Source organism: Blennius ocellaris (genome assembly GCF_963422515.1).
Source record: "Blennius ocellaris genome assembly, chromosome: 17".
NCBI lineage: Eukaryota > Metazoa > Chordata > Actinopteri > Blenniiformes > Blenniidae > Blennius > Blennius ocellaris.
This window is the reverse complement of record NC_137666.1, coordinates 19,088,865-19,114,532: the sequence shown is the minus strand read 5'-3', so window position 1 is coordinate 19,114,532 and position 25,668 is coordinate 19,088,865. Positions and strand designations below refer to the sequence as shown.

General features: G+C 45.0%; 1 protein-coding gene across 1 annotated transcript in view; it reads right to left on the bottom strand.

Annotated features, from left to right (window-relative positions):
• Positions 1-16,307: 16,307 nt before the first annotated feature.
• Positions 16,308-25,668, bottom strand: part of LOC308142448 (steroid hormone receptor ERR2-like) — a 31,409-nt gene continuing 22,048 nt past the window's right edge. Inside the window, 2 exon segments of the mRNA XM_080512852.1 lie at positions 16,308-19,525; positions 24,766-25,035. Coding sequence (XP_080368978.1) covers positions 19,281-19,525; positions 24,766-25,035 — 515 coding nt within the window. The 3' untranslated portion in view covers positions 16,308-19,280.

Genomic DNA, 25,668 nt, shown 5'->3' with positions numbered 1-25,668 from the left:
AAAAAAAAGAAAAGAAAAAGAAACACTGATGTCTAAGCATCTAATTAAAGCTTGAGTCTCCGTTGATCACGTTCAGGAGCGGTCAATGGTTGGTGGTGGTGTGGGGAGAAGGGGGGTGGTGTAATAGTTTAATTACCCCTCTCACCCTCCTCTCAACATGGTTAAAGCTAATATTTAATTAGAAAATAAACAGAAAACGGAGGCCTCGGTATCCAATCATGACCAATGAAGCAGAGCACAGACCTATATGGTAATAGGAGGGGAAACTCCCAGCTTATATTGCCACATAAAATTAGTCAAACGTAATTAGCAGAACATTACAGAATTATTACGCTGCACAGCAATGCCTTTCATGCTAGCGTGAGGAGGAAACTAATCAATTCCTCCGATGTGAACGGTAGTCGTATACTGAAGCAGAGCCTTCAGTTGCTTTAAATCAACACCACATATCACATCTGAGGCGGTGGAGTCGATCGTTCTGTGGATGGAGGGTGATTTCTTTTAGAAAGAGGACACGTGTTTGGTTTTCTGTGGCAACCACATTCCCCAGCATCATCTTGACTGGGCTGGACCAATAACCTTTAAATTGAACTTTTTCTTTGCTGTGGCCGCGAGAAAATTGGTTGCTTGGTATATTTTTTATTTGAAAATGTTTACAGAAAAAGGACAATAAAATAAAAACCAATAATTCTATTGTGAACAATAATGAGAATGTAATATCATTGATAACAACTGATAACAACAACAATAATATTAAAACAATAATGAAAATAATAATAAATAATAATTATTCTGTATATTTGCTGTCCAAAAATGAGCAGGGAGAAGCAACTTATCTATCCCTAAACCTGCTCGGTCTTAATTATGTCTCGAGATGAATCAAATATTCAATTTCTACAACTAAAACCACCCCTCCTATATTTTTTTTTATATAACCTTTTAAAATGCTTAATATTTGTGCTGTGAAATGTCATATAGTTCCACAAAACCCAACATTTTGCGACTGAAAATTAAAAAATATAAAGCTAGTTTTCATGATACAAAATACAGTGAAATGTATTAAAAAAAAAAACCTCTCCTACAGATGATATATTATATGTATTTTTACAAATTCACACTGACATGGCTCTGAGTTAGTCTGATACTAGCCCTGCTTTCATCACTGGTATCTCAGCTCGGGTCTGTGTTGCGTCCAAAAATCCTAATGAATTTATTTATTTATTATTTTAAATCAATGTTTTTTTTGAAATCTTACCATTTGCTTGGTGGTTTGGCCCGGTTGGAGCCTCTTACAGGCCGGTTTTGGCCCGAGGGCCTCATGTTTGACGCCCTGGTGTGACGCATTATAAATAGTCCCCTGGCAAACAATGAAAACAGGAAGTTTTAATGACTCCATGGACGTTTGCATGTTCTCCCTGTGCAGGGTTTCCAAGAACGTGCCTCTGAGCCTCCTTGGTGATCCTGAATTTTAAGTGTGGATGTTTGTGACGGTGTCTTTTGTGTGTTTCCTGCCTTTTCCCCCACAGTCAGCTGAGACTTTCCCTGCGATAAAGCCACAAGAAAGACGATTACCATCATATTGTAGTGAATTAATCTGCTGCGCAATCAGATTTAACTATGTCCTCTTGGTAAAAACCCTCTCAAAGGATAACTAATAATGGATATTTATTGAGGAATGACACCGCAGGCATAGTGCAGAGAAACACTCCACGATCTGCATGTGGGTCAGTGTGTATGACGCAAGCTTCCAGTGTTGAGATCTTATCTCATAAAGAGGCTTATAAATGTACAACTACCTCACGTCACATAAAGGAAGCCGCTGATTTATTCCTATTGATCAGGTGCCGGAGGCCAAGACAGACTTGTAACGGAAATCAACACTTGCTCACAGCCGAGGCAGTCTGACGGCACGCAGCCATATGCGCACGAGCCGTCTGCTGGACTATAAGGATTAAAATGGAAATTATGCATGATTTATCACGCTTCACTTGAAAGTAACTGCATGAGGGGGTGGAAAAAAAAAATGGCGGACAGGTGGACGTACAGAAACACATGAATATTGCAGGTGGAGCGCTACACGAGCACTCCATCCCCGGAGTCCGCCGAGCTTTTAGAAAAACAAGTGGAAGTAAACTGACACCCAAGTTTACTAAGTGTTTACGCGACATCACAGCTGACCAGTGCGAGACAATGACCCTCAACCTGTCTCTGTATGGTGCCCCGGAGGTGTCATAAAACCTGGGCAGGGAGCTTTGCTCAGGATGACAGAGTGCCAGGCGCTCTCCCACCAGGACCTCATTTCCCCCCGCAAAAATGGATAGCACGTCCATAGCGTAGCTTAGTTTAAAATGCAAAATGTGGACATTATCTGGCATGGAGATTCAGCGGCATCCATCACGCTATGCTAATGCAGCCCAGTGGTTAAGATATTCTAATGTAAGCCACCCTGGAGATGTAGAGGAATTAACACAAACAGAGCAGGGCGGCGGGAACACAGAGGGGTCAGGAGATAGGACAGGGGAGCTGCCACACACACACACACACACACACACACACACACACACACACACACACACACACACACACACACACACACACACACACACACACGCACACACGCACAAACGCACACACACACGCACACACAGTGCAGTGTCATCTTTGACGGATATAAATTGTCACATTGAAATATTCGGAAAGATGTCAGCCATGGACACTGGCTGGTGGAACGCTCACTCTGAATTCCTATGAGATGAACTGCACAACAATTATCTGTCTGACATGATCAGCGTATACAGCGAGCAACGGCGTTTAAAAATAGAAGAAGCTCAAACTCTTAGAAAGCGATAGTGAAAATATTATTTTAAGAAAATACATGACGAGAACCTCAGCTACACTTACTGTATGTTTGTACACATGCTCCAAATACAAATCACCAAACACCAAAATCTACAAAGCATCTTTTTTCTTTTTTTTAATAATGTTTTGTTATTGGTTCCGCAGAACATTATCAACATCAACAATTGACATCTTGTGTGCACGTTTTCCAGATATACTTATATCACACCCATACCTCAGACAGGTGAGTGAAGGCCTTATTATCCTAAACACATTCTAACTTGAATTTAAATAATATGGAGTACTCCTGTTACCCCCCTCATTATTTACAGCCCTTCTTTTTATTCCTTCCTTGTCCTCCTTTTGGTTTTGGTTTGTTGTTTTTTGTTCTGTTGAAGGGGAACAACCATGTGAACCATGAAGTACAGTAAATAAACAAGCAAACAAACCTAACGGTGTATATCTTTATAGCGACATAAAACACCCATAACTTTAAAGGCTTTAAAACCTTTTTGTTTTTGTTGGCTTTTTTTTATTTAGGGTGTCTAAATACTCTGCTGTTATGACACATGACGACCCTTTTCACACAACAATGTTTCAAGTGAAAAAGCATAGTTTTTTTTTCAATTTTGTTTCAGTAAAGTTTCATCAGCAATGGCGTATACACGCCCCTTTGGCTAAGCCCCGCCCCTGAATGCAAAAACGAACCAATGGCATTAAATCGCCAACTCGCCAGAAAAATGAGCTCTCAGCAGAAAACTCCACGGAGAAGCATTTGAGCTGGTGAATCCTGTTATTTTCTGAACTATTTAAGTCAGTTGAGACACAAAAAGCTTCCTTAGCTGAACACTGATGTTCGCCGCTGATGTCACCATCGCTCGCCCTTCGGTAAGTGAGATCAATAAGTGAGAATCTAAAAACATCTCGAACCCTAAATCCGTATCGTTGTTTGAGAAAGGTAATATATTATTAAGAAGTTAACATTTAATGTAAAACTATCCTTTTACAACACGCGGCAAACCTGAAATTTGAATAAAAGAACTACAATTTCAACAATATTTGGCCTCAGTTCTTAATGTGCTTTAAATCTTAGAGATCAGTGGATTTTCATCAAACACTGACGTCGTTAAAGACAAAAGAAATTCAGCCGGAACTCAGATATATAGTCTGCTAATTCATATCATGATCACAATTACTTCTCAAATACTAGAAATCCTGTTTGATGTCGACACATTTAAACGTCTGTGTTTCTAATACAGACTCAAGTGCGCCCCCGGTGGTAAGATTAGCACACTGCAGTTCATGCAGTAATTTCTCACAGCTGGAATAGTTCACAGAAACAAGTGTTATTCTCTACTGCGGACACAATTCCCTTTTTCGCTGCCGCATCAAAACAGTTTTCACGTTGTTTTCCTGCCCGGTCAGAATATTGTTGTGGTTCAAATTGCAGCGGGAAGCGGCTTTTTCCCCCCGTCGTTCTGTTTGGGTCCGAGCAGAGTTCCCCTCCGCAGCGGTAGCTGCTCTCATGAACGGCCTTGTTCTGCCTGCCAGAGCTGTAAGGGAAAGCATTATTATCATTATATTAATGTGACATTAATTGCTTTTACTTTTTCACTCCATTAAGTGTGCTCTATCTCTTTGGGAGCCTGGCCAGATGGTTTATCACTTCCCTTGCTGTTGGTAGCACCATTAATGGGCTAAGACACTGGGCTATAAAATAATTGCGCCGCAGTGTTGGAAATGTTCATCGCGCTAATTGAAAAGTAATTGCGGAGGTATAGTGCAACTGTCACGCCATAAAAGCCTGTCATAAGAGAGGAGGAGGGCTTTCTTGTAAAAGGCTATTGTTTGCAGTCGTACAGTACAGCGAGTGGCCAAAGCAGTGGGGGAACAGCCGCCGTGCTCAATGTTAACAGGGGCAATGATCCATTGAAAACTCTTTTATTCTCTATCACCTCACATATTAATGTAATAATGATATCACAGCAGCTTTTTTCTTTTTTCTCCTCACTCTGGTATGATTTACACCATCATAGTGTTTTGTTATGTGTGTAAACCATGTCTACATATTGTAAAATTAACACTCGGGGAAGGAGTATATGAGTCAGTTACATGACAATTAAGAGTTACACTGTCGAAAGTTGACGTATATTCCAGCCAAATATAATATCAACGTCACACTGAAGGCCACATAAGGTGTTGTGGTTCCATCAGGAGCGCCATTTCTGTTTGAGCGGACCGAACCAACGCACAGTAAAAGGTATAAAAACGCGACATTCAAACGGTAATAAAGTGCCAAGATGCATCATAACACTGAATATTGATGTTGCACTGAAAGTGAATGCACTGGATTTATTTGGATTGATTATTGCACTGGACATTGCATCCTTTTCAGACCTGACAGCACAACTTCTTTAAAAGAAAATAGTTCCAAAACCTTACACAAATTCCACACAATGATAATTGTACATTTCTAGTGCAAAATACAGTGAAATATACATTTTAAAAAAAAGGTGCAACATCACCAATATCTCAGCTCGGGTCTCAGTGTTGTGTTCAGTCTGCTACTCCAGAAGTATTAACGATTTGTTACAGACTTTTACCATTTTGTTTTTTTAAACCCATGCCACAAACCTCATGTTTGACATCCTTGTGCTCGAGTAGAGTGTGTTGGCGGAGTCAGCTGATAGTGTCTCCATATAGACTTGTTGACTAAACCTGTAAACAACTGGTTAGAAACATAAATGCAATCAAAGAATAAGAAGGGGGGGGGGGGGGGGGGGCTGCTCCAGTCATTTCTGCTGAGCACACCAACACACAGCCAGGCTGCCTGCAGGGAGAACCACTGACCCCGGAGAGCCAAACGCCTCCTCTGACTCCTGCGTGACCTGCTCCTCCTCATGCGCAGTCGCTCATGCAAGCGAGCGGGTATGATGGGAATGTTTATACACGAACGCTGCTCTGTATGTGCAGTCTGATCGCGAGTCACCTCTGATGGAACATTTGCATCCGCATCCCTGATTATTCAGTACACCGTATATCTTAGTGTGATATAAATCAGAATTACAATTTCAATAACCACGGCGCCGTCCGTAATGAAATATGATTTACTTCTAATGAACTTTGGGTATTACAATGCAGCAGCAAGAGTATTAAATCGTTAAAGTGTTAATGTAACATTATAAAATGCCATTAAGCCGGCAATTAATCAGCTCGAAAAATAAAAGAGAAAGGTTTTAATGCTCCAAACCTATAGTTTGCTATTTTTTCTTCCAACAATACAGTGTGCAAATAAATGGAATCCTGCCACCGTGCGGGACGAGGACACTGTGAAGTCAGTCAATGGTTAGAAAATAACTTGAGCAGAGGTAAAGATTCAAAGACGCCTCTACAACAGCCAGAGACAATGTGGTGTGCGAGGATTCCGCGAGCGGAGGCTCCGCGTTTTTTTTTTTGTGTGCGTCCGTCTCTTTATTGACGAAAGCTTGTTGTTTGAGGCGACGTGGCGGGTTTGACGGGGGGCCCGGTGGGCGTTCGTTTAAGCCGTCATTACTAAAACAAAGCAGCTTCTCGCCGCTTATCAGCCCCTCATCGACTCCCTCTCCAGCCCCTGTCGCCCGGCCGATCCGCCGTATTGACACTCATCGACGGGGACCTGAGGAAGAACGGGATGGTTGAACTTGTCCAGCAGCGATCGGGGGTCAGGGCGGGGGGGGGGGGGGGGGGGGTGCGGGGGTGGGGGTGGGGGGGACAGGGGATGGGGGGTGTTTGTGTGTGAGAGCCCTGCAAGCTCCCTCATGGATCCAATCGTGTTGTATGTGCTCTCGATCAATGGCACCGGGTGAAAATTAGGCCAGAAAATGGGAGTGATTGATTCCATCAGTTACGATGCCACAGTCATTGATGAATTTTGATTTTTTTTTTTTCCACCCAGTTTTACACTTTTGTCCCTCTTTACTTGTAAGCGAGTGCATGTGTGTGTGTGTGTGTGTGTGTGTGTGTGTGTGTGTGTGTGTGTGTGTGTGTGTGTGTGTGTGTGTGTGTGTGTGTGTGTGTGCGCTGGCGACTCCGAGGAGCGAATACGTACTCTGTAGGTCAAGCCACCGCCATGAACTGCGAGCCACTTCAACCCCCCTCAACCCAATGTCCCCTCCCTCTCTCTATCGTTCTCTCCTCCTTTCCCAAGGTCAATATCCTCAACAATTAGTCCGAGGAGGAGGAGGAGGAGGAGGATTTGAAGCATGGTCTCACCCTCTACCGATGCCCCCTCAAGGGCTTTAGGGGGCAGCAACGGTATGTCAGACTAAAGTGAAAAGTGTACCCATTCCCTCTTTATGTCTCCATTTGCCACCCTCATTAGGACCATTCATGAGCTCTTAAGAGGCCCCCTGCACATCCACACATCACCCTGGCCGGGTCTGCCCTCTCCGCCATGCACCTTCTCCAATCAAATAACTATCATTAAAAGTCCACGTGTGCACGGGTGTGTGTGTGTGTGTGTGTGTGTGTGTGTGTGTGTGTGTGTGTGTGTGAGAAGGAAGGAAGGACAGACAGAGGGACAGACAGAAAGCACAAGAAGCGTTAGCATCCACATATACGTCGTCCATATATTGATCATACTAATGTGGTATTGATTTGGCCTGAACCACAGTCCAGTCAGGATGGCCGCTGGTCAGACGGTCACACAGAGGGCCCAGTCTTTAGACTGGAGGAGACACACTGCACACACAGGCAAAGCAAGAACATGTAAACTTGTAAACTCTCCTGTGATGCACTTTTGCTGCAGACTCAGACTCAGGCCTTGTTGTTCTGAACCAACAGTGAGAACCGGTGCGCCAGCCGGCCTCTACAGAGTAACGCCAGAGGGCAAAGGGCCAACTGTACGGATAAAGTGTGTTCTCGGGGGTAGAGGATCCGTGTCGCTATAAATCTCTGAACTCTTCTTCGTTCTCTCTGAGAGAGGAGGAGAGAAAAGGAGACACATCCACTGGCCTGCCAGGACACAGAGAGAGAAGAGAACCAGGAGGGGTGCAGTCGAGTGAGACGAGTGTGAAAATACACCGAGGTGAAGCGAGTACAAATGTTGAGCCGAGAGAAACTAGTCCCCTGTGAGTCCATGTGCGGAGAATCATTACGCCCGGCTTCGGGGATGTTTGTTCTCACACTCACACTCTTTTTTTTTTTTTTTTTTTTTTTTTCTGACACGGAGAAACTTTTGAAAATGTGTTTCGGTGGTTGAGCTTGACGTCAGTTTGAATTCCAGATCTCTGACACTGTCTCTTCAGCTGTCACCTTCCTTCCTCCAGACCACACACACACACACACACACACACACACACACACACACACACACACACACACACACACACACACACACACACACTCACTCACACACTCAGAAGCCAGAGATTTTCCAGCCTGGGATTTTCTTGATGTCTCAGCGGCTTGAAAACAAAGAGCACGGGGACTCCATTTCTGATTCAAGTGAGTGATTTGCATAGAAAAGTTCATAAGCATGGGACATAAGGATACGGTCGTAAAAGTGGCCAATAAAAATTTTAACTATGACAGAATATTAAAAGTGGCAGTAAATTGAAGGCAGACCTGCAGAATGACCCTTCCAGAGCGACTTCCTCTGGTTGGGACGGCTCATCTCAGCACGTGAGAGGGGCACTCACTGTACACAGAGAATAAAACATCTCCCAGCGACCCCTGACAGATATGCTTGTCTCTCACACTTCCATCCCGCTGGATAGTTAAGATTTAAGATAATGACACAACGACTTTCACGTTGATGCCGACATTGAATCTTTTTAAGAGGCCTCCTGCTGCCGAGCCGGGACGGCCTGTCAGCCACTGGCAGTGAAAGAGTTGAATGTCGGGCGCACACTCGTTTCCCGACGTCAGGAAGAAATTGTTCGTAACATCGAGCCCCCCTCACACTTGTCTCAACTCATTTATTTCAGCCAAGGTCTGCGGATATAAATAAAAGGAAATGTTACTGGAGCATTTAAACCCGGCGCTAGCCTTGAGACCAGTAATGTAACCACATATCATCAAAAGTGCTGAATCTCCCTTTGTCACCACACATGACATGCAATCCCTCCAAACATATTCATGTTTGCTGACATTCATACAAATAAATAATCACACGGAGCCAGGACAGCGCTTTAAAGCTGACCTCTACAGTAACGCCGAGTGTCCATCAGATTTATCCTGCGGACACTAAAAAACACTGCTTTGAGATTATTTACCACACGCCGGCGTTTTCTCTTACACACTGGAGGTATCGCCTGTCTCCTGTCTCCTGTCTCCTCTCTCCTGTCTCCTGTCTCCTGTCTCCTGGGCTGGATTTGGAAGGTTTTCCACCATGAATGCAGTTCAACAGGTGGTCCATAGATGGAGCTCTTCTCATTAGAATATACATTACATTACATTTGCGAGGCTGTCCTCGGGTAACTGCGGGCTGTCCTTCATCCTCTCCACAGCATCGCAAGAGCCGACTGGCTGTACCTCCACCTGCCCTCTGTGGAGGCACAGAAACACACATAAACCGCATGTTTTTTTTAATTTTATTATTATTATAAGGTTCATAGAACATTCACTTTTTTTTCTTATAACAGATACAGTGTCCATTCCAGTTCAACTTCTTTCCCTTACTTACCACACCGGACCCCCTGTGAGGGAGTGTCAAACCACAAGCCAGCGGCTCCCCCGAGCAGGATGACTTAATTGAGCTATCCTGGGAAATCTAATTACAATAATGCACAGAGGATTGTGTAATATTCCCTCTGCTTCTGCTCCGACACCTATCCCTCTCTCTCTCTCTCTCTCTCTCACACACACACACACACACACAGATAAAATGAGAGGGAGGGTGACAGAAGACAGACACTGATGTGTCAGGAGGCTGTGGACGGACACAAACCGCAACAACTGTAAAACGTTTCATGGGAGATGTTTTAATCACGATTCATGGGCCAGTAAACCTGTGGAGAGCAGTCAGTCAGTCACATGTGCTGGGCAGTGAGGACAAAGCAATCATGCACACACACACACACACACACACACAGACACACACACGCACACGCACACGCACACACACACACACGGAGGCCAGACAAAGCCCCTTCCGTGTTGTTCTTTTATTTTTCACACTTTCCGAAAGTTTAACCGGAGCAGTTCAGCTGAAGGTGGCCAGGTGACACGCGGGAGAACAATATTAGAGCGAAAGCACACTTAATATGCTCGTTTGATATCCCACCGTACATCTGGCCAATGATCATAGCCACATCAGTGTTGAGAGTTATTGAGCCAATCACAGCTATTCAAACGCGGCCATATGCAGTGTATGTCAGTGCTGCTGGGGCCAGGAGACAAGCTATATAGAACACCACACACACACACACACACCTGCACACATACGTTAACTGGTGTGTGTGTGTGTGTGTGTGTGTGTGTGTGTGTGTGTGTGTGTGTGTGTGTGTGTGTGTGTGTGTGTGTGTGTGTGTGTGTGTGTGTGTGTTCCCTGATTTTAACATGTATTCCATGACCATGTTCACACACAGTGTCAATGACACTGGGAAAGTGTCCTAAATCTTCAGCACAATCCAGACAGCGCGCGGCGTCTCGCCGTCTTCTGCGGCAGTAATTTACCGACGCCTGTCGGGCCGTTTGTGTTTGGGTATGTGACAATAAGAGGCACTGATCGCGGCACTAAACTAAAACGAATGGAAGAAAAATAAGCGAACACATCTGTGTGATTGAGCCGGGCTTTGAGAGCTCTCCGGCGGCTCGTTTCAACGCAGGGACGCCTCAAAGCCTCGGCGGGCCAGATGTGATTTGTGCGCGGCTTCTTATAATGTCAATATGTGTGTATTTTTCTGAGTGAGTGCAAGGTCAAAGGGACATCATGGTGGGGTGGGGGGGAGGGGTGGGGGGGTTGCTGCTGCTGTGCCCAAGGCCATACCCACGCAGACGGACACCATATTGAAATTAGCAAATGGACTGCATAGTGTCGCTTGCTGCCCCATTTGCTGTCCCCTCTTCTCAGAGTGATATACAGACGCACCCGGCGAGGGGACAATGCAGTGGAGTGGGGCAAGGGTACGAGTAGAGGAGGTGTGTGGGGGGTGGGGAGTGGGGGGGGATGCTAACCTCTCCACCGTCCTAAAACGAAATGGGTCGAGTCTTATTTATTTACAGCATGTTTTGCACTCATCCCATAACACTGTAAATTACCTGCATGGTCAAGGCTCCTTTCTCAGGCAAGGAGAGAGGAGGGGAGAGGACATAAAACATGTGATCTATATGATATTTAATTCAGGAATCACATATGATCTGTCAATTTCCATATATCATGCTTTATGAGTCATATTTTAAATACAAAATCACGTTTATGAATATAAATGTGTGAATTACGAGCCGTCACATGTGTTATATGGTGTACAATATATGTCTATAGGCCCCAGACAGAGTGTCTTACCGATATTTATGAGATTTCTTCAGGAGATCTCATAAGAGGATAAGAGATTTCCTCACCGAGGTCTTACGTGGTTGATCATGTATCTATTTCTCCCTTCAATATGCCCTCTCATTACGGTGTTGACTGTTTGACACTCCCTCTTAATCTCCGTCTGCCGAGACAAGAGAATTATAGCATTATTGTTGTGACGGGAAAAAAAAAAGAAAAAAAAACATTTTAAGAGTTTCTATAAAACTGGATGACTGGATGAGACCGACTTGAACTTAATTATACAGTATGGCAGGCAGTAGACCAGTGTGTGTGTGTGTGTGTGTGTGTGTGTGTGTGTGTGTAAAGAGAAAAGAATTCCATCAGAGGGGGCTCTCCGGGGACCAGACCTGGTCTTTGGCTCAAAAAAGGCAGGGGCTCCTCCATTATGGCAAACAAGTGCATTTGCTTTAAGGCCAGTGGAGATTTCTAACCTTTGCTTGACATGCCGAAAAGGTCAGGCCCATCCGAGGCCTCCCTCCGGAGTTGGGCCTGACCATTTCCTCCCTGCTCCTTGGACCCCGGGAAATCGTAAGGTAGCGTAAAATCCCAGGAACCAGGAAGTATCCAGGTGATATACAGACGGTGGAAAAAAATATGTGGTTTTGTCTCCGGGAGAGGTGGAGAAAGTGCTCAACTGCTGTTACATTGGCCTCACTGGCTGACTTATAGGAAATCTATGTTCAAGGCACATTTAGAAAAAAAAAAAAAACATCATCAACAAATGTCTTGATATTTAAAATAGTGGCGGATTTTAAGTGTGAATTGTAGCATTGTGATTAAAACAATGCAGGTAAATCTATATGTACAGTAAATATTAACTAAACAACTATTTGATAACATTTACAGGTAAACTACATAACAATATACTGAGAGAAATGAATGGCTAGGAGATAAGTAAATAAAAACATATTTATATCTGAAATTAAACTCCTCACAAAGGTAATCAGTTACTTTAACCAATGAATGCACAAATGAAAATAAGGACTTTATTGACTTTAATTCTTTAATAAATTCATATTATTGTTTCCACAAAGCACAATATAAATATAGAATGACACAATCAAATAGTAACTGAAGACATACAATAATGATGAGCATCAAAATTAGCTGAAAGCCCACGTGAAAAATTAGCATTCAAAATTTTGAGGTCAAGTAAACCCATTTCTGGCTCTTCTGTATTGCATTTTAAGGTTTATTGTAATTACACTCTAAATAGTGTACCCCAGGCTGAAAACAGCTGTGGAGTTCAAATCTTCATTATCTCATCACAGTTTCTCTTTCTTCCTGGAAACACAATTCTCTGTGGCCTAAACCCATTTATTTTGGAAGCAAACACCTTTTTTTTTTTTTTTTTTTAAACACTCTTCATGTACTTACACACGATCCACTCCTGATTGCTCAGCGGCACTTCAGCTGTCATCTTCCGCAGGCAACAACTGGGCTGAGTTGAGAGAGACTTTCTCCCTCAGGGCATCAGAGAGACGGCTCTGCTTCGTGTAACTCATGAATACATTTGAGTCGTGTGTTTTGTCCAGTCAAGTTTTAATTGGGGGAATTCATAAAGCAGACAGGGGATCTGAACCGAAAACACTGGAATTGTTAATTAATTTTTTCTTTTGGAGGGGGGGGAGGTCTTGAAATCATCTTTGAACGGTCACACCTGTACACCCAGAAGAAACATCCTAATAGAATCCAAAACACAGGCCCGACGCCCGGTAATAACACTGTAATTGTGTTAAACGCCTGTGAAGTGAGCGCACACAGCGGCCCGTGTGAGTTTTTCTCCGTTTGATGGACGTATCCATGCTTATCAATGTTCCTTATCTCCTTTCATTATTTCCAAACCAGTGGTTAAATTGGAAAAGCCCATAAGAACGTGTGAATACATGGCAGAGGCAATAAAACAGCGGGGAGGAGACACACACACACACACACACACACACACACACACACACACACACACACACACACACACACACACACACACACACACTCGGGTGGAAGGAGATACATTTGGTAGATAGTTGGAAATACCCCCCCCCCCCCTCCCACCATCCCAGCCCCCCCACCACAGCTTCATATCAGTGAGAAACACAGATAAAGATACAGTTGGGTAAATAAATCTCAAATGAAGGAACAAAAGCCTTCACGTGCAGTTATCGCTGTGAGTGTGTACAGTTTATTACCCACCTGCTCTCTCGCCGCGGCGACGGGGAGCAGCGGTTCTAACTAAACGTGGCGCCGCAGGGTCAGTGCAGTCTCGTCCTGACGCTTCCTGTGTGGCGTCTCCTCCCGGCGTCCTGCGGGAGCTGCTCTCAGAGGAGGAGGGGGGATTTTCTTTTCTTTTCTTTTCTTTTTTTTTTTTTTGCTGGTTCGCTCGACTTCAGCTGCAACAGTGAGACCCGCCGCTGCAGCTCCTCCTGAAGGATCCCAAGCTGCAGCTTGGCCCAGAAACTAGACGGATGTCGCTCGACAAGCCTCCAACCTGATATTTCACTTCCCCTTTTTTATTGTTTTGCAGATTCTTTCGGTCTGGCACCTGCGGCAGACTGACACCAGACCAGAACGGCTGTTTAAACTGTACTGTACTGTCTCCCTGCTTCCATTGGACGACTGCAGCCGGAGCGACTCGACAAACTGGGACAAAGGTCTGCTGACGGCCATTAGGTTTTTTTTTTTTTTTTTTTTTTTTAGGACGGCTCGCTGGAGCGTGCGTTAAGTGGCGGGGAGGGCAGCGGCTGTAACCTGATAAATGCACTTAAAACAGTGAAGATGGACAATGAGAGGGCGAAATCTCAGATGGCCCGCTCTGTGTGCCTGCGAGGCACTTTGACAGCCTATTGATCAGCCAGGCGGAGTCTTGGGCAGGGTCAGAGGTGTGGGGATGCATGGCTCAGATACTGCTAGTGGGACAGGTACAGCACAGCAGTAACCGGGATCTATTAGGAAATAGATCTACTCTCCGAGCCCACTTGCGTCCGTTCCTTCCGTTGAAGATCGGACACGATGTTGACTGCTGCCATTCACACTTCGCCCCTCTGTGGAGACGGGAAGGCTTTCGTCTCCCGGTATAACGCAACAACAACGACAACAATAGAGCAAACCGCCTTGCTTTCCATCCAAATTGACGTGATGTAACATTTCCGTCCGGGACATTGATAGCCCACGGTTGTGAAATCGCCCCCCCGCTCCCCGTTATTGAATAGTAATAGGCTTGTCAGGCTGGTGCCTCCAATTTCACAAATGGAGCAATAAATACACATAACAGAATCAGTGGAACAATAAGAATGGCCGTAAAGAATGGTTGTGCCTCAAAAACATGGAGGAGAGGTGAAGGAAGGGAGGGTGCAAAAGAAGATTTGACAAAGGAAGTGAGGAAATGAGTGTGTGTGTGTGATGAGCGAGAGAGAGAGAGAGGGGGGGGGAGAGAGAGAGGGAAAGATGGTGGCCCACTCTTCATTTCTGTGCCACAAGCTCTCCTGGGCATTTACGTGCTCCGTTTTCAACCTAAGTGTAATTTGAGCCCTGGGTTGATACAAAGTGTATGCAGCAGCTCTGTTCAAACCCAATCACTCACCCTGACGTGTAATCCTTTCCCTCACCATCATCAATGTTGCTTTGGGAATAATGAAACACACTTAAGCAATACACAGCCGTCATACGGCTGCGGGCGCTCGGCGCATCTTGATGAGACGCCTCGTAACTCTAATGAAAGGTGTTTTGACCTGTCAATGGAGGTGAATGATCGCCACCGCGACTGTATCTGTGAGCAACGTATCGATGGTAATATCTGGTCCAGCTGGGTGATTTGCATGAAAAATGAGGAGCTCGTTGCTTTTCAAAAAAATAAATAAAAAATACAGCGCCCGTCATCAGTGCTCCACATTTTTCTTTTTTTGGGGGTTTGGCCTTCCAGATCTGTCTTCCTCCGTCCTTTCACCCTCTTGTTTCTCGCCTTGTGATGCCATTGTTTCCACATAGCGGATTATTGCAATTAATTGGTTAGCAAGACATTATTTCAAAAAGGGAAATTGGCTCTTATAATTATATAGAGAGGGGAATACTTTAACTCCCTGGAATATCAGCTTCCCGAAATAATGGAACTCCAGCCCCCTCGCCCTATCCCCCCCCCCCCCCCCCCCACCCCCCCTCCTCCCCCCGCCTCCATCAGGGTTGGCGTGTCTGTCTGCCTGTTTCCTGTGACGGATCCATTTTCAACAGTTTGTGGAGCTGCAGCGGCTGCGCTTGATTGCGGGATGGTTGGGTGGCCGGCGTGAATCTCTCACCGGCTGCCACACGCTGCTGCTGCCATTCGCTTATTGTTCTGTTCTGGGGTCGTTGCAACGACGTGTGTGTGACTGGTGGCGTGGGAACACTGAGAGAAGAGATCACGAGCGGCTCCGCTGGATGATGACTGAAGATGCGTCGACTCGACGTCTCAAGTGAAAACGCTATTGTTTTTTTGGTGTGTTTTCGTTTCAGAGAAATTGGCGTTTACACGGCGTGTTGAAAAAGATGTCTGTATTTTTTGCATTTTCACTTGACATGGTGTGACCGAGGCCTCAGTAAGCACCGTACATCCATCAGCCACAAAATTATAACCACTGAAGGTGGACGACTACTGAGCAAGTTTAGCAAAAAAACAAACATTATCTTGATAACTGGGTCCGAATAAAACCTCAACTGCATTTCTTGTGTGTGTGTGTGTGTGGTTTCCCAGTCTGGTTCTACCAAGAATGGACCAAGAAAGGAGAAACATGTAGTGACAAGCCTCGTTGAGGTCTGGTTGGAGTCCAGTCCTGGTAACATGACGCCGTTCTGACATTAGACAATACAAGGCAGGTGGTCCTAATGTTATGGCTCATCGGTGTATGTGCGTTCGCATTTTCTGCCGCTGCCTTAAGAAGTGGACTTACAAAGGCGAAATACGACTTGACAGACAAGAGAGTTCAGTGAGTATTTAATTCATTGATCCTTTACCTTTTTGAAAATCAAAACAGAAAGTTACACAGATATTGGTGACTCAACGATCAGAGATATCAATGTACACCATTGCCAAATGATATATTTCACACCATAAATACTCGTAGCACAGAAGCAGGGAATCAGTGACCTGCCCCCGTCTGCAATTCGCCATCGAGGGACCAATTCTGACACACTGATGTTCATATAAACACATACCCGCTTAGGAACCAGGATGAAGGGGCGGGGCTAGCACCCGCCGATGGCCAAGTCAATGTGGTCAACGTGAAGCATGCTTTACCTTTACAAAGAATCATGAGAGGAGGAAAACCGTAACGACAATTACAAATATTTTGGCAGGAGCACTGAGGGAGAGAAACAGTTCCTGATAGAAACGAGGACGGCTCAGGTACGCCACCGTGAGGATGCTGTAGAGCAGAGAGAGTTGAATCAGAGAACTATCGACAGTATGATCATGAGGTAGTAGTCAGCAGGGCGCTGCATACTTTGTTTTCAATGGTATTTCGGCAACCTACTGGATCGACGCCGATATATTTACACACGTTAGAGAGAGCTTGTAAGACGCGCCGCATTGGACTTAAAACGGTGTTGTATTGCAACAAAATATACTCAAAATGATTGTGATTCTTATGGCTGATCATCTCGGGCTATAAAAAGTCTCACTGTAAAGACGTTCTGCAAAAAGTCTCCGCTTGTACTGCACTTTTATTTCAAAGTCTTTCATCAGCAGAGCCAATCAAACACAGCTGTGATATACAGGATACGTGATTCTGATTGGAGGGGTTTAGAACGTGTCACTTGTTCGCATACAGATTCTCCCAAATCCAAGTCAAAGCATGCTTTCAAGCATGTTTCAGTCAGAATTGGTCCCCGTTGTATTACACAACAGTAAAACAACTCGTTATAACTGCAGAGCTTAAAGTGGATAGCGGCTACGCTACGTCGGGGATCGGGTGGATGGGCGGGGGGGGGGGGCTCTATAGCGGACAGCCGTCCTCCGTGCTGCGGCCGGGGGCACGCTGCTGTGTGGGAAGGCATGCTGACCGCTGGATCAGTGCTCGGCCATCGATGTCACGGGCATGGCGGCAACTCGACCCTCCTGCAATGTCAGGGATTCCTTTGATCGCCGTATCCCACTGTTGTGACACTGCTGTAAATTTATCACACCACATGAAATCCTTCGGCGGTAGAAGCATTCCTCCCCAACACCTCCTTTCTCCCTCCCTCTCTCTCTCTGACTCTCTCGCATGGCGAGCAGCGTAACTGACCTGTCGCTAAAACACAGGGGGAAGCGAGGGAGAGCTCTTCCTCCCACCAGGATCACGCCTCTGAGTCGCTGAGACCCCTCGGAGCATGCCGACACTTAAGTTTCTTGCATAGCTATTCACACGTGCGCGCCGGGGCACCCCGGGCCGCCCGCCTGCCGTCCGGTGGGGACGAGCGTTACTCTGCACCGGCCGCCGTGTCGACGGGAGGTCAAGGCGTGTCCCACGTGTCCACTGTACTCCCGGCGCGGACAACGGACCTCCCGCTGGGTTAAAAATAAACCCGGTGTGAAGTGCCCCCCCCCCCGCTCCGGCGCCGCACCTGCCCATTTACCTCCGTTTAGGCGAAGCCCCACAAATGCGGGCGCGGCTATTAAAAGAAAGGGAGGTGTCTAAAATGGTGCGAGCAGATGCTGGGCACCTTGCTCGCTGTGTGTGTGTGTGTGTGTGTGTGTGTGGGGACGGCGCTGCCGCCGGCTTAAAGGCGCCCAAAAATAGAGTGGTTGACATATGGGCCTGTGATTGTTTGAGCGTGGAATCTCCTGGACCTCTGCCACTCGGCATAAATCCCCTGCCTCACCAAACCTGCTGATTATCTCTCACCACGTCTGAATGGGGTCCTCTGCAATTTCCAAAAAGCTTAAATAAAACCTAACCTGAGGTTGGGAGAGGGAGGGGGGGGCGTATGAACAGCGCCAACACAAATACAGCAGCGGTGTGAGGCGGCGGCGGCGGCGGCGTCTCGCTGGTGGGACGGAGATCCTCTCAGGCCTTTTCAGCTGCAGCAGCACGGGGAAAGCAGGTGGAGGGTTGGGGAGGGTGAGCCCGGCTGTCCAGCAGCTCCTTTTATTGCTGAGGTTCTACGGAATCGGACGGTGGACTAGTTGTACCTGCCTACGCTAGTTTGGTTAAACATGGGGCGAGCGAGTCTTCCAGTCTGAGATCACGCGGCTCACTGCTCTGGAGAGGTATATCCAAGGACATTTAAACTGATGAGTTCACATTTAGGTAACGTTAGTTCCTTTTTTCATTTCTTTTTTTTTTTCCCCCCCCCTCCCCCTCAGAAGAACAAGAGAAAAATGGCCACCGATCTCCCCCAGACTTTGAACTGTACACTCAGTCTTCCAAATAATAAATATTTACATGTCCTGGTCAAGTCCACGCAACAAAAAAAAAAAAACACAACTGTGAGACGAGTCTTTTTATGGTTGTTGACACTTCCGCCGTCTTCTTCTTCTTCTTCTTCTTTTTTTGAGAAACTTTTAGTTTTCTGAAAAAAAGGTATTTGTCTTCCTTCTTGTTTCGAGACCTGTGGCAACTACATTTTCTGAAGATGCCGATCGGCAGAAGAATCCTCCATATACAGCATGACCACCGACAATTAATAAAAACCAAAAAAATTATTACTGTACATAGTATTTCTTATATATTTTAAATTAATCTGCATCATTTTTATATTTATACTAATAACCAAATTTTGCATGTCTTCTTCTTTTTTTTTAACGTCGCGTGCCGGGGCTCCAGGAGGAGGAGGAGGAGTGAGAGCGGTCCGTTCTCTGTCCTGCACTCTTGGCGGGCGTCTCCCTCTCCTGAGAGCCCTTGGCCCGGGGTTCATTATCGCGGCCCTCCCTTCAGCTTCGGCCGAGGGCCCCCCCCTCCACCCCCCCCCTTCACTCCCATCACACCTTGGCCTCCAGCATCTCCAGGAAGAGTTTGTGCATGGGCACCTTCCCCTGCACCTTGATGCTGTAAAAGTGCTGCACGGCCTTGGTGGCCGTCTGCCTCAGCAGCGGCAGCGTCATGAGCAGTTTGCCGGCCCGCCGCGGGTCCTCCTGGTGCTGGCTGCTCTCGTAGTCCTGCAGGGCCTCGTGCAGAGCGTCCTGGAGCTTCTGGACCGCCTCCATGTCCTCTATGTGCATGGAGTCTGGAGGGAGGGAGGCCAGCAGAGAGAGCAGCATGAGCACCGAGGCATTCAACCACATTAGAATGAGCTTTAGAAACAAACAAAAAAAGAAAGAAAAAGAATAGGAACGACAGCGAGCGAGAGAAAGGAATAGTCAAAAGACTAAGGAAGAAAAGTACAGACACAAGAGAGAAACTCGGAATAGAAAAAGAGGAAAGTAAAGAAGTTAAAAAAAAACAGAGTTAGAAGAAAAATAAGAGAAAAACTGAAAGGCAGTAAAAAGATTAAGGAAAAAGGAAGAGGAAAAGAGAAAAAAGAAAAAGAGAGAAGGAAACGAGAAAGAAGGGAAGCAAGTAAAAAGTAAGAATGGACAGAGCAAGAAATAGAGGAAAAATATGAAAAAAAGATGAAGCAGCAAAGAGAGAACAAAGTCACACAATCCCAGGAAAGGAAGAAAGTGAGAAAAGGGAATAACAAAGACAAAAAACTAAAACAGGATAGAAGAAACCGAGAACTAAAAAGAACAGTTAGGAAAGTAAGATACTGGAGAAGTAAGAGGAAAACTAGGAGACAAAAAACATTAAAGGGAAAAAGAATGAAGAGTTGACGAAAGAGAAACAGCAAGAAATAAAGAAAAAAAAAAGAATACAGCGGCGACAAAGAAGCAAAAACAGAATAGAGTAAAAAATAGAAAATGATTAAAGAAAAGACAGAAACAGAAAAACATAAATGGGAAAGAAATGAGAAAAGGAGAGAAAGAACAGACCGTGACCAAACAACAAGAAATAAAAGAGAACAGAGTTAGAAGAAAAGTAAAAGAGTGAAAGAGTAAAAAAAAATTACGAAGGAATGAAATAAAGAAAAGAAAACAGCAAAAAGAGAAAGAACAGAGTAAAGAGTTAGATGCAAAGTAACACAGTGGGAAAGTAAGAAAAATATAGAAAAACAGAAAAAAACGTCAAGTGGGAAAAAGAAAGAAAGAAAGAAAGAAAGAAAGAAAGAAAGAAAGAAAGAGTAGAGTGGTAAAAGAAGGGGAGAGTGGAAGCCAAAAGGTTTCTCTAAAACCAAATTAAATGCTATGATTGATCTTTACGGCTCCGTCTGTAGCAGTAAGGTAAGAAGCACATTATCAGTATAACTCACAGCCTGACAAGATAAAGAATAGATCATAAAATGCAGAAAGAAAAAAAAAAAAAAACACCCCCCAACAACATCTGCTTTATTTTATTTATATATTTACCCTGTGGTGTTTCATATGGCCCCTGACCAGTGGGACTGAAAATCAATGTTATCCCGCGCTAACAATGGCATGAATAGCACCCAATCTCTGCTGAGTGAGTCCACATTAAACACCTCGCTGTTCCAGAGGACAGATTGTTTTCAACACCCCCCCCCCCCCCCAAAAAAAAAAAGAAAGAAAAAAAAACAAAACACAGAGAATAAAAGGAGGTCCATTAGAGAATTGGACACCATAAAGAAGCTGGAAGTGAATACAATGCTCTGGTCCAATTAATTCCCCTCCTTGTGACAGAGACCGTGGACAGGAAGAACAAACACTAATTTCACAGCGAGCAGCGGACACACACACTATTTGTAGAAATATGAACAAAGCTATCTGAACTAGTTTCATCTGCATGATTCGCACAACGATTGTAAGTATTATAGATTTGATAAAAGATTTGATGTAGTGAGGCCTGTGGCCAGAGAAATCACATCAAATACTGTGAACAAGTCCTTTTAAAGGATTTAAATGATTATATAGACGCTGGGGCTGCAACAAGGAATCCATTAAATTCATTTATTAAAAGTGTTGGCAATGAATTTCATTATCAATTTGTTGTGTCGCGCGATTTATCGATTAAATCTGCTCATGGAGACGGGAGAAGGGAGGTGAAACCGGTTTGGAAGCTCAACTTCAGCTACTTTATAACAAAATGACATAAACCGTAATAGAAACTCCAAAATCACAAACAGCATGTCCTGCTGTAGAAATTGTCCCCTGACTGTCTCAGGAGCTTCACACAATTAAAGCTTTTGTTGTTGGGTTGCACATACAATAGGAGATGAGGGCAACATGACATCATGCTGTCGAGTTTTGTGACTTGAGGATTGATAAAAGATTTAAATAGGAGATGATGGGTTTTTTCTGCTTTGATTTTTCTACTTCAACCAATTTTATCCAGGTACAAGGCCCTTTTTGTAATTGTTGGAATTTTCAGATCATCTCCCACTAATAAATAGCTTGTGACTTTTTAGTCACTTCCTGTAATGACGAGCTTCTGACTTCTGAGTATGAAAATGGAGTGAAATGTGACCTGTAGTCCACAAAGTCCAAAGTGAAAAGGATCCATCTGATTGGCCAAATATGTTGACATGCAGACAGATCATTTCCTGCAGTTCAGTCAATTTTCTTTTGCCATTTTTATTCTTTATTCTCATTCTTAGTCTTATGTAAGCATGTTTAACGTGACCACATTCCTAACGGCGCGCATTATAAAGGACACGCTGAACTCAAAACATTTACACAGATTACACAAGAATATTTAAGTGATGTTGTGAAATGTTTAACGATAATATTCAAATTATATATTTTATATTAACTTAAAACACTTAACATCACTTCAATATTTGTGTGTAATCTGTTACACAAAAAGTTTGGAGTTCTGATTTTGTTAGTTTTGATTACGTTTCCATTCCATTCCATTCTAAAAGTTGGTTTAAATCAAATAAAGCACATCTCATTCAGAACTGCATGATATGTGTTGGTATTGAAATCCAGACGCTGCTCAGTGTCTCCTGCTGGGAACAACAGGAAGCGAGTTCCTCCAGAGCAGCAGTGTGCAGTTTCAGTCTGGCTCCCCTCCGGTGTTCCTCACTCCGATAACGTTTCGCTACGCTGCCACCGGGTTTGACTGATCCTACTGTACATCATGTTACCACACTCCCCTCTCATTCTCGCCTCTTCCACCTCCCCTCTCTCTCTCTCTCGCCCTCTCAGGGACAGTCTGGGGTCGTGCTTCCTCTCACTGGTTAACTGGCATCTGGCACTCCAGAGGCAGCATGTCATTGGCTGCTTGACTCGTCTCACCTTGGCGCTGCATATTTTACCACGCGGGACAATAAAAGGCAAAACAGATTTCAGGCTTCGCCCCAAATTCATTGACTGGAACAACTGTATTCCCAAGACCTTGAGACATTTCTCACCCTGACGGTTTTCAAATCCACAGTGGTAAAATGAAGTAGGTCGTTTTGTAAAGTGAACGTCGTGGTGAGGAGGAGGAGGAGGAGGAGTGGGGGGGGGGGGGCATGATGTGAGAACAAAAGGCAAAAAAAAAAAGAATTAAAAGAAAAAACTCAGTAGAGGATGCGCTGTGACATAATTATCTCTTGTTCTTTTCACAGAGGCGTTCAAACACTAACACGCTGCACTTTCAGACATCCAACCAACATTTGGTTCAATTTTTCACACACGAACACATGAAGCCTGGTTTGAACTGATCTGGGCTTTAATGGATTTTTTTTCTTTTTTTTTTTGCAGCGAGGGGGGAATAATGGGGAGAAAATAAAAAGAGAAATGGAGACATCTCAACAGATGGGAAGGAAAAGAGGGCAGGAGACAGGCAGCGTGCAGCCACAGGAGGAGGGGCAGAGCAAAAAAAAAAAACAACTTTGAAGAAACAATTTCCTCGCAATCCATCAGTGAGCCCACGTCGATCCGATTGATAAACTGCTAATTACAAAATCAATCGCTATGAATTTTCACAGCTGTCAGACAGACGGGCTCCCGGGAGAGTGATCTCCCAGAGACCTTGTTCTAACGTTCGGACACCCTCCTCCTCCTCCTCCTCCTCCTCCTCCGATTGCTCCTTCTTCTCCTCATCCTGCTCCTACTCCTCCTCCTCCTCCTCCTCTGATTGCTCCTTCTTCTCCTCATCCTCCTCCTCCTCCTCCTCCTCCTCTCATTGCTACTTCTTCTCCTCATCCTCCTCCTCCTCCTCCTCCTCCTCCTCCTCCTCCTCCTCCTCCTCCTCACCTCGCCGCCCCACCAAACCTCTGTTGTCTGAAAGCAAAGTCCACGCGTCAGCATTTTCATTTCTCGGGCCGGGACGAAAGGAGCGAAAGCGGCCGGCTGACCCGGCGCGCATTGATCAGAGCAGGACGGCTCCTGCCTCCTCAAAAGGCGCCTGTCAATAGCGGCGTGCCGCGTTCGCCTCGGAACAAACGAGGCCTATCACTCCCTGATACTCATTCCATTCGACTTAACACATTTTATTGACAGCCCCTGTGCTCCTAATGAAATGCTAAATTTATCTCCCGTGGCTGCCGTGCCCCGCGGCGACTGTTATGGAGATGGAGGGAGAGCGGAGGGAGAAATACCACAACATGGAAGGTGTTCAATTAAAAAAGCTCCCTCCTCTATAACTCTCCCTCTCTCTCAAACACTGGCCTTATCCGCTCTCCATCTCTCCGTCCCACGCTCCAAACTAAAGGTTACACTGGAAAAACTCGGAGAAATGTCATTGCTGTGAGAGTGTCAGATAAAACCCAGTTCCTGGATATTACACTGGTTGGTTTACATTTCTCAAAACATCCAGGCAGGACACTGCAAAATGTCCAGAGAGAGAGAGAGACATGTCAGCTATATTCCCTGAAATATTAGGATTTGACACATTAAAACACATTAGTTTGTTTGTGTTCTTGCATTGGCTTTATATATATACATATAAAAAAAAATTTATTTGTTGTTTTTTATTGTTTTATTTTCTCATTTAACAAAGAAAGCAAGGAAATAGGTCATTTTCAAACTATAATGTTTGATATTCACTTAATACAGTGAGAAGGACTTTTTGATGATTTAGTTTAATCAGTCATGGTTTGAATAATAATTGTCGGTGATTGTTTTGAGTATTTGAGTGTTTAAAATAATAAAATAACTGATGGAACCTTTGATATTTACAAATCATCAGTTTAGAATGAAATAGTAAATATAATAAAATCCAATAAAACTACAATAAACTGTAAAAAAGAAAAAGCTACTAAAGCGTTCTTTTTCTTTTTAAAACATATTGATCCTTACTTATACATATAAAGACTCATATTTCAAGAGCATGCAAACAGAAAGCTGCACAAAGGAATAAAATGAAACCGTGTTATTAAAGTTTTAAACCATATATCCCTTCCAGCAGTCTTCATGTGAACTCAGCACAAAGTTGATTGGAAAAAATAAAAGCGGCGTGTGTCGCGTCCTAAAGGCGACCCACCTGAGTTGGCGAGAGCGATGGCTTTCAAGGTGACGAACTCCTCCTTCTCCACTTTGAGCTTCTTGTACTTGCGCACCAGCTGCAGGATGGAGACGTACAGGTCGAGCAGGCCCGTCAGCCGCGAGTGCTCCTCGTCCATGATGTAGTCCTCGGCGTACACCAGCTCGTCCTCGTACGGCAGCGAGCGGAACACGATGCTGAGGATGAGGATCTCCATCCAGGCGCTCTGCAGTAAACTCATCTGGTCTCCCAGGGACAGGGTGGAGAAACCTGCAGGGGCACACACGGGGGGGGGGGGGGGGGGCATCGTGTGAAGACGGAATCGTGACGCTCGTTTTCCCCCCAAAACTACAACGTCAAAGAGAGCATGTCAAAACAAGAGGAGAAGAAGTGTGATCTTGGGAGTTGATCAGACAAACAAACATGATCTGTGGCGCCTCGGCGGCCGGCGCCACGTCCTGGAAGCAGATGTGAGCGAGTGGCCTTTCATTTTGAATGCACAGTGGAAGGTCCTCTTTGAAGCCGGTGTCAGAGCCCTTGAGCAGGCTTTACTGTAAGTGAGGACAGTAAATCGGTGCAAAGGTCCGGGAGACACAAAGCCATGTGGTTTTACCCCCTTGTATCCTGTCACTCTTATATTGGTGTGTGGGAGATTAGCACCCGGGCATATTCTCATTGGAGGGGTGGAGGACATGTCATGTAACAGGAGGAGGTGATGAGGGGACACACACACACACACACACACACACACACACACACACACACACACACACACACACACACACACACACACACACACACACACACACACACACACACACATACATAGAAGTGACACACAAACATGCGTCAAGCAGGAAAACAAACAGACGTGTGCACACGCGCGTCATGACATCTATATGC